We start from the raw sequence: 18834 nt of genomic DNA, 5'->3' as shown, positions 1-18834 counted from the left end.
GTGTTGGTGAAGAGTACTGAATGGACTGCCAAAATAATAGATATGTCTTGGAGAAAATGCAGTCAGAGCATTCTTTGGAGGCAAAGATGCCAAAGCTTCATCTCACATACTTTGGGCATGTTGTTAGGAGAGACTATTCCTTGGAAAAGAGCATTATGGAAAGGTAGAAGGTCAGTGAAAGAGAGGAAACCCCTCAACCAGACGGATTGACACAGTGGCTGCTGTAGTGAGCTGGAGATGATGAGGATAGTACAAGGTTGACAGGGTTCAGATCTGTCGTTCAGAGGGTCACAATGAGTTGTATTCAACTCAACAACATCTAACAACAACAATAAATCTTACCAGTGCTTGTTGGAGGGTTTTTATCATCACTATTGCAGGGCTGAGATGGCATGTCATTATAGTTTTAATTTGCATCTTTCTACTGATTAATCATGGAGTTCTGGTGGCCTAGTGGGTAGGGAGTTGTACTGGCAACCCAAAGGCAGACAGTTCGAATCTGCCAGCTTCTCTAAGGGATAAAGATGAGCAATCTCCTTCTATGTGATTTACAGCCTCTGAAAATCTGCTAGAGGGTCAGCTCTGAGTCTGTTCTAACTTGACAACAATGAGTGACTGAATGGTTAATAAATGCAAGCATCTTCTCATATTATCACTTGGATATATTTTATATTTTTTGGTATAGTGTCTGTTCATGTTTTTTGCCAATTTTTTTAAAAATAGATTAATTTTAATGAAAGTTTACATAGGCTTTGGATTTCCATTCATTCATGGTTGCACTTTTCTCTCTGCCCAACCTCCCTCCCCACCCTAGTTTGCTCTTCTCCTTAAAAAAAGTAAAAGAAAAAATTCTTTCATTGTTATACAATCCCTCCCCCCAAGTCCACTCCACTATGCACCCTTCGTTCTGGACTCCTGTCATGACAATAATACCTAATCACATATCCCTTTTAAACAGTTCTCTCTCTCATCTGTTTCAATGAAGTATGCATACTTTATCCCATCTTTCTCAGTCTCCCCCCAACCCCGAGGTCAGTCCTGTTTTACAACAGTGGCACCATGCAGTATTTGTCCTTTTGTGACTGAGATATTTAACTCAGCATAATGTCCTTCAGGATCACCCATTTTGTATAATATTTCATGAGTTCCTTATTTTTCAATGCAGTGTAGTATTCCATTGTGTGAATATACCAGAGCTTCTCTATCCATTCGTTTGTTGATGGGTACTTAGGTTATTTACAACTCTTTGCTATTGTGAACAAAGCCGTGACAAACATGGGTGTGCATATATCTACTGGGGTGGTGGTTATGGCTTCTTTAGGGTAAATTCCCACTAGTGGAATTGCTGGGTCAAATGGTATTTCTATTTGCAACTTTTGAGAAAGCGCCATATTGCCTTCCATAGTGGTCGCACCATTTTACACTCCCACCAACAGTGAATAAGAGTTCCAGTTTCTTCAAACCTCGCCAGCATATGTTGCTTGCTGTTCTGTTAAATTTTGCTATTCTTACTGGGGTGAGATTATATCTCATCATTTTGATTAGCATCTCTCCTAGAGGTAGGGATTTTGAACATTTCTTCACGTGTTTGTTTGCCATCTGAATGTCTTCTTTGGTGAAGTGTCTGTTCATATCCTGTGCCCATTTTTCAATTGGGTTGTTTACCTTTATTTTGTTGTGGTGCTTGAGTATTTTATAAATTCTAAATATAAGTCCCTTATCTGACATGTCATTGCCAAATATTTTTTTCCCAGTCTGTGGCTTCTCTTTTTACTCTGATGGAGAAGTTTTTGGATGTGCGTAGGGGTTTGAGTCTTAGAAGGTCCCATTCATCTATTTTATCCTCTCCTGGTTGTAGATTTTTGCCAATTTTTAAAATTGGATTATTTGTCTTTTTGTTAGGCAGCTGACGTTTTCAATAGTTTTTAGAAAGTAAACCTTTACCATATAGGTAGTTACCAAAGATTCCTCCCCTGGTCTGTAGGTTTTCTTCTTGTTTCTTCAGTTCTTTTGATGAATATAAATATTGAATTTTTAGGATGTTCCAGTCATTAACTTTATTTTCTGTCATTTACATATTTTTTGTTTGTTTGTTTGCTAGACTACTTTGGATGAACATTAAGTCTCCTAGTTTCGACCTTATGTAATCATCCAGGGACTTTGCAGGGACTTAAATATTTAACTACTTTGATTAATTTTGAATTAGTTTTTCATAAGGTATGAAGTATGGAGCCTGATTAATTTTTCTGCATATGACTTTCCAGGTTTTACCTGCACCATTTGTTAAAGAGATTGTTCTTTCTGAGTTTAACTGGACTTTTACCCTGTGTAGAAAATCAGCTGTCCATATTTCTGGTATCAATTCAATTGCATTCATCTATGTATCTGTCTTTGAAGCAGCACCAGGCCATTTTGATTATTTTAACTATATAAGAAACTTTGAAAAACACTATATATTATGTTTTGGGAAAGGAAATGTGAGGCCTCCCATTTTGTTCTTTTTTAATGGTGTTACATATAAAATTAGAGATGAGAAATACAGCCAGAAATACACAATCTGAAGAGGATAAAATTGATGAATGGGACCTTCTAAAGATTAAATCTCTATGTTCATCAAAAACTTTTTCCAACAGGGTGAAAAGAAAATCTACTGACTGGAAACAAACATTTGAAAATACCATCTCAGATAAGGGTCTCATAATGAAAGTTTATAGAATTCTACAGGGCCTCCAGAAGAAAAAGACTGATAATCCAATCCCAAAAGGGGCAAAAGACATGGAAGGACTTTTCACGGAGGAGGACTTTTGAATGGCCAACAGACACATGGAGAAATGCTCCAAATCACTGACAATAAGAGAGATGCAAATCAAAACCACAATGAGATACCATTTTACCCCAGTAGCAGCAGCAAAGTTTAGCAGGACATCAAGGAACAAATGTTGGAGAGGATGTGGCAAGATTGCAACTCTTATTGTTTGGTGGGATTGTAAAATAGTACAACCTCTCTGGAAGGCAGTTTGGCATTTCCTAAAAAAATTGAACAAAGACATTCCATATGACTCAGCTATTCTGCTTCTTGGAATATACCCTGAGAAAATGAGGACTGAGGCATTAATAGAGACTTGTACATCAATGTTCATAGCAGTGTTATTAACCATCACAAGAACATGGAAACAGCTCATATACCCAACCACAATGGAATGGCTTGAGAAATTATGGTACATTCACACAATGGAATACTATGCAGCATGCAGGAGCAACGATTTTGTAAATAATTTTGTAAATCCTAACATACATAGGAGGGACTGGAGAGCATTATGCTAAGTGAACTAACTTAGTGTCATTAAGACAAATACCGAATAAGATCATTATTGCAGAGTGTGTATGAGAACCCAATGAGGGGGAGGCGGGCTTAAATATATGGTGGCACAATTTGATGGGTGGAAGGAAGGCTTGGTAAAGCAAAGGGGAAAGGTCCAGCATGAAAAACAATGTATACGAAATTGACATGTAAACCAGTATAAAAGAAAATAAAATAATATTTTTTAACCATGCAACCACGTCTTTTATTACACAACTGTTTTTCCAATTATTTCCTTAATCTCTCTGTACACAGGCAATAGTAAGTGTACTGCTTAACATATTCGACCTTTCAAATCTGACAGTTGTTTAAAGAAGGGAAAATAATACTAAAGCAAAATTAACCAGGAGGCAAATGCAACTGCCGGCCTCCAAGAACATGGAGATGAACATGATAAACAGACTGCCCCCCATCTGAACCTTCATTCACCACCATTCGATAACCCTTTTGCAAGCCCAGATCAGCAGCACATTTCTTGCCAACAATCATGAGATGTCCAAGAAAGCTTTAATCATCATCTTCTGCTACAGAAATCTGGGTAATAGGTTTCTTAGGTATCACCAGAAAATGTATTGGTGCTTGAGGTGAAATGTCATGAAAAGCGAGGCACTGCTCATCCTCAAAAATGATTTTGGCTGGGATTTCTTTCTGGATTATCTTCCCGAAGATTGTATCGCCACCAGGCCGGGCGGTCTGAGCCTTGGCGATCTCATCTGCCATCTCGGTCTCCCTCCTGCACCACGGCTCCCGGAGAAGCACGCGAGGAGGAAGGAGCGGGAGAGCCCGAGGGAGGCGGGAGCGCGCGGCCAAGCCTGCGCGGGGATCGCTGTCTGCGCGCCCAAAATAATATTTTTTTTAAAAATTGGAGATAAGGAGATACTGTTAGATCTGGGATAGCTCCGAGGATCAGCGAAAAGTCTAGAGAATAAAGTTTGGCGAACACAAAGAAATAAAAAAACCTCCCCTAGATGTCCTCACAAGGACACTGGGAGACATCTGCTTGGGTCCTTTCACCTGTCCCAAATTCAAGCCCCTGGACTCTTCAACTCTGGAGACACTGGGTTTCTCCCGAAAGCGCACCCTTGGGCCCTGAGCTTTCTCGCCAGAGTGGGTGTTCTGCCCTCCTTTGGGGGTTGGCGGGGGCGGGAGACGCCGGAACTTCCAGAGGAAGAGCAGGAATTTCTGAAATCCAAACCCAGCCGAGCAGTAATAGGCACCTTCCCGGCTGCCAGCGGAATCGCCAGGCCCTAAATCAAGCCGAAGAAGTGGTGCCTCGGGCCATGGGCGGATCCCAGCCAGCCGGCTGCAGGGCGCACGGTGCTGCAGGTGCCGCGGAAATGCCTGCCGCGCCACCGCCTTTGAAGTCGGCGCACGAGCACGCGCTCCCTGCGCAAAGCTCCTCACAGAGCCCTGGAGTCCCCGGGAGCCGCAGCTACTGAGCAAATAATCCGAGGGCGAGGGAAGCCGGACAGAGCAGAGGTGGATGCGCTCATCTCTAGGAGCCCCTGGCGTTTGCCAACACTGTGGCTTTTGTTGTTAGGTGTCATCAAGTTAAATATGAGTCATAGCGACCCTCTAAACAAGAGATCTGGGCATCGCCCTATCTACACCATCCTCACCAGCTCTGATAGGCTCAAATGTGTTGTTACACTGTGTTAATCCATCCCATTGAGGGTCTTCCAATCTTTCTCAGACCCTCCACCTTTCCCAGCATGATGACTTCTGCCTTTTTGACAACATGCCTTAACTATGTGAAAGTTTCAACATCCTCATCTTTAAGGAGCACCCTGATTTACTTCCTCCAAAACACACTTGTTCTCTTTGTAGTCAAAGAGATATTTAGTATCCCTTTCCAACACCATAGATCAAAGGCATTGATTCTTCTTCCATCATCCTTAGTCATTGTCAAACTCTCAGATGCAAAAAATTGAACAGACCATGGCTTGGATTGGGTGCACCTTAGTCATTAAACTGACATCATTGCTCTTTAGCATTTTGGAGAGGTCTTTGAAAGCAGTTTTTCCAATGCAACGTATCTTTTTTTTATTTCTTGATGGTTATTGTTGAGTGGAAATTAAATAGTTGACAACTTCAGTCTTTTCTCCATCTGTCATAGTGTTGCTTATTGGTCCAGTGGTGAAGATTTGAGGGTTTGTTGTTGTTGTTTTAATGCTAAGATATAATCCATATGGAAGTCTGTGATCTTCTCCAGCAAGTATTTCAAATCCTCTTCAATTCCAGCCAGCAAGATTGAGTCATCTGCATAATGGAGGTTGTTGGTGAATCTTCCTCCAATCCTGATGCCACATTCTTTATGTAGTTCAGCTTCTTGATTCATTTGCTTAGCATACAGATTGAGTAGGTATGGAGGAAGTACCTCCCACCACAGCATCAGGGGAGTCCTTGGGTAGTGCGAATTATTGGACTAATGGAAAGATTGGTAGTTCAGACTCACCTAGAGGTACCTTGGGAGCAAGGTCTGGTGGTCTACTTCTGAAATGTCAGTCTTGAAAATCAGAGGTGACTGGCTAGCAATTAGCAATGATGAGTGGGAAGTGTTCATGTAACAAGTAAAAGCAGGAAAGCTGAGTTAGAAGGACAAAGCAGACCATTGGTTCTCTACCTGCAAAATGAGGAACCTGGTGCCAGCCTCAGAGGACACAATGTGATGGGTTTCAGCAAAGAATGTTGTTATTGTTGCATACCATCAAATCAGAATTAACCCATAGCTTATCCTCCAGTGGGTTTTTAGAGGCTGTAAATCACATGGGAGGAGACTGCCCATCCTTCTCCCACAGAGTAACTGGTAGATCCGAACCATATATCTTTAGGATTGCAGCGCAACTTCTTACCACTAGGCCACCAGAGCTTCCAATACTGAGGTTGTGGGTCCTAGAAATGAACCCAGTATTCTTGGTTTTACCTACTGCAGTCACGCTGAATCCCACTCTTAGAGACCCTCCATTTTCCAAGGTTATAAATCTCTACAAAGAGAGACTGTCGATCTTCCTGGAGTTACTGGTGGATTCAAACTGTGGACCTTTTGGTGAGTAGCCGGACACATTACACACTATGCCACCATAGCTCTTTTGTGGTCTTTTTGATGTGTTGGTGTTAGGTGACAACTATTCTATTCAACTATAACTTGTACTGACCCTGTCTATGAACAACAGATCTGAACTTTGCCCTATTTTGGACACTCATCCTCATCATCACATACATGCGATTCCTTTGTTACAGTCACTGTGTCAATCTATTATTATTATTATTATTATTACTACTACTACTACTAATTTCAGTGAACATTTACAGAGATTGTGGATTTCCATTGTTGCACTTTTCTCCCCACCCACTCCTGTGTCAAATCTTGCTGGGGGCTTCCTCTATCTTTAAGAATATCAAATTACTTCCAGCGTATGGAAGTGGATGGAATAATTCCAAAGTATTTCTGTTTTGCTATAGTATTTATTTCATTTTATTTTAATATTGAGAAGTATGGGATTGATGAAGAGTATTGAATGTACCATGGAGTGCCAAAAGAATTAACAAATCTGTCTTGGGAAAAGTGGGACCAGGGTGCTCCTTAGAGGCAAGGATGTTGAAATTTAATCTTACAGACTCTGGGCATATTATCAGGAGGGGCCAGCTGACTCTCAGTGGGTTTTCAGAAGCATTAGATTACCCATCTTTCTCCTGTGGAGAAGCTGGTGGATTTGAATCACACACCTTTGCATTGGCAGTACAATTCCTTTCTCTTAAGCCACTAAATCTCCCCTAGTTTGAAAAAGTAGAAGATCAGTGAAGGCCAGTCAGACACAATAACTACAATAACAATAACAATATATCCCATAACTAAGAGTATAATCTGTGAGTTCTGTGTGGCCATTGTAATAGATCAGCTGACCTAGCAGCACTGCAGTGAGAGCCCTGGGAAGGATAGTTGGTGTTAGCATTGAGAGAAGGAGGTGCTGGAAGCATGAAGGCTTATCTGATCTCAAGGGAATCTTTGTGTTGTGGAGGCTGTGGATGGGAACTGTTTCCCCTTGTGGAATTAACGGAGATCAGACCCAGTCACACCCATGCCAATTGTACTCTTTGTACAACAGTGTTTTTTTTCAAGGCTATATGATCTTTCATAAGCAAATCATCATGGATGTCGTCCATGGCACCACTGGATGAATTTGAACTGCCAATTTTGGGGCTAATAGTCAAGCATTTTACTATTTGTACCACCTGCTGAAAACAGGGAATACCAGAGGAATGTATATCTGTGTTTCATTGACTATGCAAAGGCATTTGACTGTTTGGATCATAATAAACTGTGGCTGACTCTGAGAATAATGGGAATCCCAGAACACTTGATCGTGCTAATGCGAAACCTATACTTGGACCAAGAGGCAGTCGTCAGAACAGAGCAAGGGAACACTGCATGATTCAAAATTGGAAAGGGCGTACGCCAGGGATGTGTCCTGTCTCCATACCTTTTCAACCTATATGCAGAACAGATTATCTGGGAGGCTGGGCTCCATGAGGAGAAATGTGGGGTCAAGACTGGTGGAAGATCTATCAACAATCTGAGTTATGCAGATGATACAACCTTGCTTGCTGAAACGGACCTGAACCGCTTGTGGCAGAGGGTCAAGGACTGAAGCCTCCAATATGGGTTGAGGCTCAATGTCAAGAAGACAAAGATTCTCTCCACTGGGCCAACTGGCAGCATCAGGATGGATGGTGAAGAGATTGAGATTGTTCACAGCTTTAGTTTGCTTGGCTTCACGGTCAACACTCTTGGCATCAGTAGCCAGGAAATTAAAAGACGTATTGCCATGGGAAAGTCTGCTGTTAGGGACCTCTCCAAGGGACTGAAAAGCAAAGGTGTCTATCACTTGTTATGCATCAGAGAGTTGGACAATGACTAAGGAGGATAGAAGGAGAATTGATGCCTTTGAGCTGTGGTGCTGGAGAAGAGTATTGAGAGTACCATGGACTGATAGGAAAATGAACAGATTCATCCTGGAAAGGGTTAAAGAGGGCGGTTCCTTGGAGACAAGGATTCTGAGGCTCCGTCTAACATACTTTGGACATGTTGTAGGGAGAGATCAGTTCTTGGAGAAGGACATCATGCTTGGGAGGGTGGAGGGACAGCGCAGGAGGGGAAGGCCCCCTATGAGGTGGATTGATTTAGTGACTGGGATAATCGGGATGGGTGTATCGGAGACAGTGCAATTGGCACAGGACAGAGCAGAGTTTAGGGCTGTTGTACATAGGGTTGCTATGAGTTGCAAGTGACTCGACGGCACATAACAACAACAACCACAACCATCACCTGGGCACCTACTTGTAGTTAGTTCCTGTCCAATTGACTCCAGCTCATAAACTCCCTATATACATACAGAACAATAACACTCTACGGGGTCTTGGCCATCCTCACAATCACTGTTATGTCTGAGCCCATTATTGTAGCCAGTGTGTTAATCCATCTTGTGAAGAGTCTTCTTTTTTGCTAATTGCCTTGTTTATCAGGCATGGTGTCCTTCTCCAGGGACTGGTCCCTCTTGACATGTCGAATGCATATGAGAGATTCTCATCATGCTCACTTCCAAAGAGCATTCTGACTGTACTTTTTAAAAGACATATGTGTTTGTTCTTTTGGCAATCTATGTCATATTCAATATCTTTTACTAACATCATAATTCAAAGATGTCAGTTCTTAAGTTTTTCTTATTCATTGTTCAGATTTCACATGCAAATGAGGCAATTGAAAAGATCATGGCTTCACTTCACTGCAGAAGGTATTCAAATGGCAAAGAAACCCATGTTCAAAATTCCTAGCTCTCCAAGAGATGCAAATAAAAACAGCTATGAGATATTATATCACTCCAGTAACAATAGCAAAATTCAACAGTAACACAGGCTGGAGAGCTTGTGGAGAGACTGGAACCCTTATTTACTGCTGGTGGGAGTATAAAATGGTACAACCACTATGAAAGGTGGTATGGAACTTTCTCAAAAAGATGGACATAGAAATGAGATTGGACCCAGCAATTCCACTACTAGGAATATACCCTAATGAAACCAGAGCTACCACCCAAACAGATATTTGCACATCCATGTTTATTGCTGCATTATTCATAATAGCAAAGTGATGGAAGCAACCGAAGTGGCCATCAACAAATTAATGGATAGTAAAACTATAGCATATTTACACAATGGGATATTATGCAGCACTGAAAAGCAAGGAACTTGTAAAAATATTACACAACACGGGTGACACTGAAGGGCTTAATGCTGAGTGAAATATCTCAGTCACAAAAGGACAAATACTGCATAACATCACTGTTATAAAACAGGATTGACATAGGGGCTGGGGGAAACAGGAAAAGAGGGGAAAAATAATGAACACTGCATTGGAGCAGATGAAGGAAAGAACAGTTTAAAAGGAATATATGATTAGGCATTTTTTTTTGCATGATTAACAGTCCAAAATAAGACATACATAGCAAAGTAGACGGGGGAGGTGTGGGGGAGAAGAAATTATGCAACGATGAATGAATATTTTTTTATTAACTGGAGAAAGGGGAGGGAGGAAAATGTTAAACAATGGATAAATGAAAATCCAACTTTTCTCCAAGCTTCTGATAGATTTATGGTGGCCTTTGGGGTCTGCTCCTCCACTACTATTCCATTTTAAAAAAAATGAGTCTGTTTTCCCTGTGTTGTTTTGCCACCACAAAATCACAATAACATACACACACAACCACTTTCATGGCCTGAGGTCAGGGACTTCTTAGCCTTCAAAGTGACCTCTTTACTTTAAAAAGATCTTTGGCAGCAGATTAGCTCAATGCAATATGTTGTTTGGATTCTTGACTCCTGCTGATAATTATTGTGGATCCAAGTAAAATGAAATCCTACACATCTTCAATTTTCTCCATTTATCGTATGTTGCTTATTGGCCCAGTTGTAAAAAGTTTGTTTCCTTGATGTTGAGGTGAAATGTACACTGAAGACTGTAGATTTTGATCATCATCAGTAAGTGCTTCAAGACACCTTTGCAAGGTTGTAACATCAGCATATGCCAGGTTGTTAATGAGTCTTCCTTCAACCCTGATGCCTAGTTTTTTCTATAGTCCAGTTTCTCAGATTATTTGCTCAGCATACAGATTGAATAATTAGGGTAGAAGCATATAAGCCTCATGTACAGCTCTCTTGATTTTACGTCATGTACTGAGTATCTCCTTGTTCTGTTCAAACAACTGCCTCTTGATCTATATAGTTTCTGAATGAGTACAATTCAGTGTTCTGAATCCCCCTTCTTCTCATCCTTATCCATCATTGCCAGCAGGCTTCTAATAGTTCAGGCAATTACTGAGTGCTCCAGGGCCTCCTCACTCCATAAGGAATGCAGCGCCCATCCCAGGATGGTGAAGAGTCTGGTCTTTGAATGGAAGCCACACCCTCGATTTGAAATCTTGGTTCATCCACAGCTCCAAGCCAATTTGGGGCAAGTCATGTTGTCAAGGGAATGATGTCCAAAGTGGTCCAGGGCCTCTCTGAGTAAGAATTAGAGAGTTCTGAGTCAGATATCCAAGAAATACACAGACACCGGGAAAGGGCAACAGAAAGGGATGGAGGTTTATTCGACGTTGATAACAGACTCTGAATGGGTCAGGACAGACTGGCCTTATCCTTATTTTATGTACAAATATATATATGTGTTTAGGGAGCTCTGGTGGCCTAATGACAAGAAGCTGTGCTACAATCCCAAAGGCATGAGGCTCGAGGCCACCATCTGCTCCATGGGAAAACCCCCTGGAGGGTGGGCTATGGGTCAGTTCCGACTCAATGGTACATAACAACAACAACAACATACGTTTTTCAGTGGAGAGCGAGTTTACACAGCTTTATGGTGGTGTACGGCTTCTGATGGATTTATGGTGGCCTTTGGAGTCTGCTTTTCCACACTCTCATTTTTTTAGATGAGTCTGTTTTCCTTGAGTTGTTTTGCCACCATTTTACACCATTGTCCAGAACAGTTTCTGATTGATTTATTTTGTTAGTGTTTCAATGTGACTCTTTATGAGTCTCAGTTTCCAATCTGGAAAATGGGTCTAGTAATAGGGCCTTTCTTACACGATTATTGTGAGTCTAAGTTAATGTAAGCTTAAAAAACTTATAATAATGTACTGCTCGTAATCTGTCAGCAGATATACCTGGTGATGAGCTCCATTCCAGTGCCACAGAAATTCCCAGGGTAATACAAGGTTGAAAAGACTTGTCTGTCTGATTTTATGTTTGGGAAACAAGTGTTAAAAAAAACAACAACAAAACAACCAAACTAATAATAAGCACTTAATGGGTTCAGTGCCAATCTTATTCAGATTATTATTATCATTGTTATTACTATTAATTATTACGAAGCAGCATCCCGTCCATGGTGGGATTGTGAGTTACTGAAATGCCAAGTCGCTGAGGGACTGTCCTTGTTTATCAGACCAGCTCCAGCACTGCCCCAGGCAGAAGATCCCTTCTTGGAAGTGGCCCTAGAGGCCAGCTGGGAAAGAAATCCTTGGGTAGATCAACTCCAACCATATGTCAAGGTGAAAGATATCCTAGGCTTTCGGAGGGGAAGGTCATTAGTGGTCACACTCAGGAGTCATCCTCAAGATAACCAGATACAGTCTTTTCTGAGGCCCATCCTCTGGTGGCCTAGTGGTGAGAAACTGTTCAGCAATCCAAAGGCAAATGCGCTTCAAATCCACCAGTTGCTCCTCAGGAGGATGGGCAATCTCCTCCCATGTGATTTATAGCCTTTGAAAACCTGCTGGAGGGTCAGCTATAGTTCTGACTTGATGATACTCAACAACAACAACAACATTCTCTACTGAAACCCATCACGTATGTCCTCTGAGGCTGGCATCACCCTCATGTTGCAGGTGGAGATCTGAGGTTCAGAGATTTCCCTAGGCTAATGCCTTTGAAAGTGGCAAAATCAAATGAGCTTAGGCCTAGCTTGTGCTAGTTTCTATGATACTATTTGGTCCTACACTCAGGCCTGGCTTTTTGAACATGCAACCTGTCATCAAGACCAGTCCACATGTTTAGAAGGGCCCCACACTTGGTTTAATACTCTGCTGTCACCATCTTGAAATTCTTAATAGGTTTTTTCCCTTTCTTCTTTTTTTTACAATTTATTATTAATTTCAGTAAAAATTTACAGAGACTTTGGATTTCCATTCATTCATTGTTGCACTTTTCTCCTCTCCCAACCCTCCCCCCCCCAGTACACTACCCTCTTGGAAAAGTAAAAGACAAATTCTTTCATTGTTTTACAATCCCTCCCCCAGGTCCACTCCACTATGCAGCCTTCGCTCTAGACTCCTGTCATGACAAAAATATTTAATCACATATCCCTTTTAAACAGTTTTCTCCCTCATCTGTTTCAATGCAGTATACATTATTGAACCCATCTTTCTCAGTCTCTCCCCAACCCCAAGGTCAGTCCTGTTTTACAACAGTGGCACCATGCAGTATTTGTCCTTTTGTGACTGAGATACTTCACTCAGCATAATGTACTCCAGAGTCATCCATTTTGAATAATATTGCATGAGTTCCTTGTTTTTCAATGCAGCAGAGTATGCCATTGTGTGACTATACCACAGGTTCTCTATCCATTCGTTTGTTGATGGGCACTTAGGTTGTTTCCAACTCCTTGCTATTGTGAACAAAGACGCGATAAACATGATGTGCATATATCTGCTTGGATGACAGTTATGGTCTCTTTGGGGCATATTCCCAGTAGTGGAACTGCTGGCTCTATTTGCAACTTTTTGAGAAAGCACCATACTGCTTTCCACAGTGGTTGCACCATTTTACACTCCCACCAAGAGTGAATAAGGGTTCCAGTTTCTCCACAACCTCGCCAGCATTTGTTGCTTGCTGTTCTGTTAAATGTCGCAATTCTGACTGGGGTGAGATGGTATCTCATAGTTGTTTTAAATATTTTTAATGTATTTTATTTTGCACTGAAACCTGCAAATGATCACTCTTTCTTTCATAGCAAGGATGTTTGCTTTGCAGAGAAGGAAACTGAGGGACAAAGAGGGAGACATGATATATACACAGCAAGTTGGTGGCAGAACTAAAACCAGGTCTCCTAAACCCTGTCCAGTGGAATTCCTACTTTTCACCTTGGGGATGGGGAGAGTTCAGAAAAGAGTCATGTGGCGTTAGTAGGTGGGCGATTCCTTTCCGATAAACTGCCTCCCATGTTGCCCTCTGGGACTCAGAAGTCTACTCGCTGCCTTTTGATTTGCTCAACCTTTGGAACTACACCTTTTTATCGGGCTGAGTAGAACCTTGAGCCCCAGTGTCTGAGTGAGTAGGGAAGTGATTCCATTTTCTAGAGTGGCATCAATGGGGCTAAGGGGCCTGGAGCAAGACACTCAACCTACAAGCAGGAATCATATTGTCTGTAAGCTTTTGTCTATTCTTTGTGGATCCAGAGAGACTGACTGACATTGGTCACCTCAGCTGGAAGGGTAGATATGGGTGTTCAGACATAGTGGTTCATACTCTGAGTAGAATCCTGCATGGGATGTATGTGTATGTGCTTGTGTGGGTGTGTATTGTGGGAAATACACTGTAGAGAGAGAATCCGGTCCTTTGTTGTTATTGTGTACCATCAAATTGGAACCAACTCATAGCTAGCCCTCCAGTGGGGTTTCAGAGGCAGTTTAATCACAAAGGAGGAGATTGCCCATCTTTCTCTTGCAGAGCAGTTGGTGGACTCAAACCATGTGCCTTTGGAATTGCAGCACAGCTCCATTCATTCATTGTTGCACTTTTCTCCTTGCTGACCCCTTCCCCCAGTACACTCTTCTCTTTGAAAAGTAAAGGAAGAATTATTTCATTGTTTCTTATCACTGTTGTTGGTATGTGCCATCGAGTCACTTGTGACTCATAGTGACCCTATGTACAATAGCCTTAAACCCTGCTCTATCCTGTGTCAACCTTACTGTCTCTGGCATATCAACCCTCATTACCCCAGTCACTGAACAAATCCATCTCATTGAGGTCTTCCTCTCTTGCACTGCCCCTCCACTCTAAGCCCCCTTAATGATATACTCATCTGCTAATCAGAAGTTTGATGAAGCAAGCCTTCCCACAGGTATCTCAGAAGAAATACCAATTAAAAAAAATTAGCCATCTAGAGCCCAGTTCTACTCAGACATATGTCTGAGTCTGATCTCCCCAAGTTAGAGGCAACTTAACAGCAACTGTCTAGAGAGGAGAGAAAACACTCTGTTCTAGATATTTTCATTCACTTTTACATTTTTCATGTATTGCAGATTTGGGAAATAGAGCCCTGGAAATATAAACATACTTAGAATGCCTACAGTCTATTGGGCAAGACAGATAATAAATCAAATAGTCACAGAAATACACCTATTGTTTTCTAGTATCCTGCTCCCCCATGAAGAAATTCCGTTTGAAACCACATACCCATCCAGCCAACGGGCACAATGGGTGTGGCATTTTGGAGTGAGTTGATTTGAAGTGCTCATAATGATGTGCTCCTCATAATTCCACCACTAGGGGGCGGGATCTCTTAAGATTAAGCGTGACTCTTTATTTTTCTGAAATGCTGTTTAAAATTCAGGTCCCCAGGAAGCTCTGGTGGCCTAGTGGCAAGAAGCTGCACTGCAATACCAGAGGTACGCAGCTCGAATCCACAAGATGTTCTGCTGGAGAAGGCGGGGCAATCTTCTGTACCAATCAGATCCGCTTTGGAGGTACGCGCACAAAAAATAATATTTTAAAAAATTAAAAAGAATAAAATAAAATTCAGGTCCCTAGAGTGGGGAGTGACACAGTGAGTTCATATCACAGCAGTGTTGTGACAAAATGTGGAGATGCCCTGGGTCCTTGATCCCAAGAGATGCTCCTGATGGGTACCACAGGGGGAACCAGAGGGCCACAAGACCTTCATCCCCTTTGCTGCTGCCTCAGTCCTGCCCCGCCTGGATGGAGTCAAACCCAGGTGGTGGAATGTAAGGGCTAATCAAACCCAAACCCACAATCCCAGGCAGCCTCGCTCTGGTCCCTGGCCAGAATCTCCCGATTCTTGTAACCTGCAGGGCCGGCTATGGCCCCTGTAAGAGCTTCCCCTCCCCCTCCCTCCCTCAGCCTTGCTGAGACAGGCATGCTTTTCTCAATGACAGCTCAGTGACCTCCTGCTGCCAGTGGTTGGTTGCAGGCAGGACTTGACAAGACATTTCAAGGTTCTTGAAAGACTCCCAACCCACCCCTGCGACTCTTTTTGGGATTCTACCAGCTCCCTTACCCGGAGGCCAAATATGGCGCTGTGCGTGGGGTCAGGAGTTAGAATGTGGAACCCAACTTTCCCAGAGAGGCCCCAAGTAAGGCAGAGCGAGCACTCTGTGCCTGGGGCGTGGCTGGGCTGCCCGTCTTGTCCCCTCTACAAGAATCTGCATGATTCCTTCCTTTCTTGCTTCCTCCCCCTGGTTCCTCCCTCGACAACCTACCTGAGGGCAGGTAATAAAGCAGGAGGGAGATGGATAGATGGGGAGGGCGGGGAGCCACATGGTGCCATAAAGCCCAGCCAGAGAGGGCCTGCCAGGGGAGTGTCCAGGCTACAGGGGCCAATATTCAGAAGGTAGTGTTCGCAACATTCTGAGGCCTTTCGAACCCCAGCAGCGGACCCAGGAAAAGGCCATGCTCCGAGGCATGCCAGCACCAGGCCTCCGGGGCCAGAAGGAGGACTCGGTGGAGGGCGCAGAGATTGAAAGGGATTTTGGGGTGCTCAGAGAGAACGGCGCCCCCCGCGGCCTGGGCGAGGCCTCGGAGGCCTCGGCCAGGAAGCGCGCCCGGCCAGTGCGCTCTAAGGCGCGGCGCATGGCAGCCAACGTGCGGGAGCGCAAACGCATCCTGGACTACAACGAGGCCTTCAATGCGCTCCGCCGGGCGCTTCGGCACGACTTGGGTGGCAAGCGGCTCTCCAAGATCGCCACCCTGCGCCGGGCCATCCACCGCATTACTGCGCTCTCCCTGGTGCTGCGCGCCAGCCCTGCGCCTCGCTGGCCCTGCGCGCACTTGGAGTGCCATGGGCAAGCCGCGCACGCCTGGGCCGCCCGGGACGCAGGCTCCATTCCACTGCAGCCTGCACCAACACAGGCCGGGCTTGGCCTTGCACGCCGGGACACCGCCTGTCCCTCAGCGCCGACCTCACCGTGCACACATATGGGAAGACCCAGGGCCATGGCGCAGGTGCCAGCTTTGGCCCAGGCCTCTGCTGCAAGCTGGTACAAACGCCCGGGGACGCCAGCTACCTGGCCACAGAGCTACTTGAGAACAGGCCCAGGACTGGGCTGTCTGCACTCCTGATCTGGCCACAGAGTGCACAGGAGAGGCTGGAGGGAGCACAGAACGCACAGGAGAGGTTGGAGGGAGCCCCTGCTCGGAGGAGGAGCGACTGGCTAGAGGACTATAGAAACGCCCTAGGCACAGGATGAGAGACCAGGAAGCGACCGACCTTGTGGGTGGTCGAACGCCTGGAGCCTGGGGCTGCACACCATTCCCACCCTGGACGCAGCCAGGAGAATGGAGCCAGATCCTGCTTGACTCTTCCCTTTGCACTCCTTGAACTCTTCTGGGAAAGTGACCTTTGCATTCCAGTGCCACTGAATCTTCTCTTGCTGTTTCTTAGGAGAGAGGGGGCTTTTGGACGGGGGGGGGGGGGGGGACACACACTTGGTGTAGGAGTACCTGGTGTGATCTGATGGCACAGCGTGGGGGTTCTCACGCCTGCAGTGCTTTCTCAAGTCAGTGATCTGGGAGAAGCTATCAAAAGCAGGCAAATAAAAAGGAAACGGCGGCGCCATTTGTTTGCTATCACAACTCCTCGGGGGGCACTGACTCTGGGTAGCAGCAAGGTCAGGAGGGCCCTGAGGCCCAGGGGTCTCCCCTCAGTACTTTGGTTCATGCAGGTAGGTACGTGGGAGCATTGGTTCATGGCAAGGCCCAGGTGTGCCTGAGCGTGGGCCTCAGGATGTACTCGGGTTTAGCTCCCTGGGACCTCCCTGTAGAGCTGCTGTTTCAGCGAGCTTGGAGGAGGCTGCTGTGAAAGCAGAGCCTGGGAAGGTCTCTAGAGGGAAACCGAGGGCAGGGCCAGGCATTGGATGGTCAGCAAGCAAGCCTTCATGGTGCAGTGGTTAAATGCTTGGCTGCTAACTGAAAGGTTAACAGTTCAAACCCACAGGGAGAACGATGTGGCAATCAGCTCTCAAAAGTTGCCAAACCCCACTGCTCATTTTAACTCTTAATGACCCCTCTGTTCAGGTTTCTGAGGCTGTAAATCTTAATGATGATGTCATCAAGGCTCCTCCCATAAGGATTACTGACTTGAAAGACCTATGTATGGGACAGTTCTACTCTGTCCTAAAGGGTTGCTAAAAGTCAGTTTTGACTTAAAGGCACCCAACGAGCCCTGCCTGTTACCTGAGTGATGGGTAGATGGAGCTCTCAGGGAAGAGGGGCCAGTGCAGCAGGGGCCTTGGTGATGATTAGCAGAGTTGGAACCCAAAAAGATTATGAGGAGGCTGCTAGGGGGCAGGGTTCAGATCACTTTGGTGGCTTATTGGTAAGAGGAACTGCCATGTTGACCCAAAGGTACTTAGAATTCTCCAGCTGCTCTGTGGGAGAAAGATGGACAATCAACTCCTACCTCTGAAAACCTGCTGAAAGGTCAGCTAGAGGTGGGTCTGACTCAATGGTCATAACAATAGTTGGGGGTCTGGGAGGTACAGTCAGCTACTCAGAGCAATCTGTCTGGAGAGCTTCCCTGCATCGCTGATGGGCACCCTCAGGTATCTGGCCTCACTGAGGGCAACCAGGCTGGTGAACCACATGCCCCTTGCTGGCGTGAGGCTCCAGATATGTCAGGGGAGTGCTAAGGGTTCTCCTGGTCTCCTTAGAGAGCTAGATTCTTGCTAGTCAGAGGCAAGGTTACATTTGGCCAGCCCAGAATGGGGTACTCCATGCTCTTAGGCATACTCTGGGACAGGTTCCCCAGCGCACGTGAGATGAGGCTTTCAGTCAGACTAAAGATATCTTTGCTGCAAGTGCTGTCTGGCTCACTTGGTACCCTTATCCAAACCACAGGCTCCAGGGCTCCCAATAGCACTATCAGGGAGGTGGCTGCAACCCAGCCCACAGTCTGGCTTCGACACTGGGGCACAAGGCTCATGGGGTCCAGCCAAGAGCAAGGTGTGGTGCTGTGATCCCATCCCTGCCGACCAGCCTTCCTCCTCGGGGTGGGGGTAGGGGTATGGAAAGAGCTAGATAAGCCTGGGCTGACCCACTAACCACACTGACCACCTGGATCCTCATGTCTGACGTGATGATTCCATCTCAGTGTGCTGTAAGAATTAACATTTATTCATAAGGTTTCT

The 18834-nt window shown here is 44.7% G+C and overlaps 1 protein-coding gene and 1 pseudogene across 1 annotated transcript; one reads left to right on the top strand and one right to left on the bottom strand.

Moving 5' to 3' along the window:
• Positions 1-3700: 3700 nt before the first annotated feature.
• Positions 3701-4081, bottom strand: LOC102877276 (annotated as a pseudogene).
• A 12030-nt stretch (positions 4082-16111) lies between these two features.
• On the top strand, positions 16112-16768 carry BHLHA9 (basic helix-loop-helix family, member a9). The gene has a single exon (XM_006891082.1). The coding sequence runs from the start codon at positions 16112-16114 to the stop codon at positions 16766-16768; it is 657 nt and encodes a 218-aa protein (XP_006891144.1).
• The last annotated feature ends 2066 nt before the right edge of the window (positions 16769-18834 follow it).

The sequence above is a fragment of the Elephantulus edwardii genome, unplaced genomic scaffold, assembly GCF_000299155.1.
Source record: "Elephantulus edwardii isolate Elephantulus edwardi_28Jun2011 unplaced genomic scaffold, EleEdw1.0 scaffold00094, whole genome shotgun sequence".
Classification (NCBI taxonomy): domain Eukaryota; kingdom Metazoa; phylum Chordata; class Mammalia; order Macroscelidea; family Macroscelididae; genus Elephantulus; species Elephantulus edwardii.
Note: the sequence above shows the minus strand (reverse complement) of the source record. Positions and strands in the feature narration are given on the sequence as shown.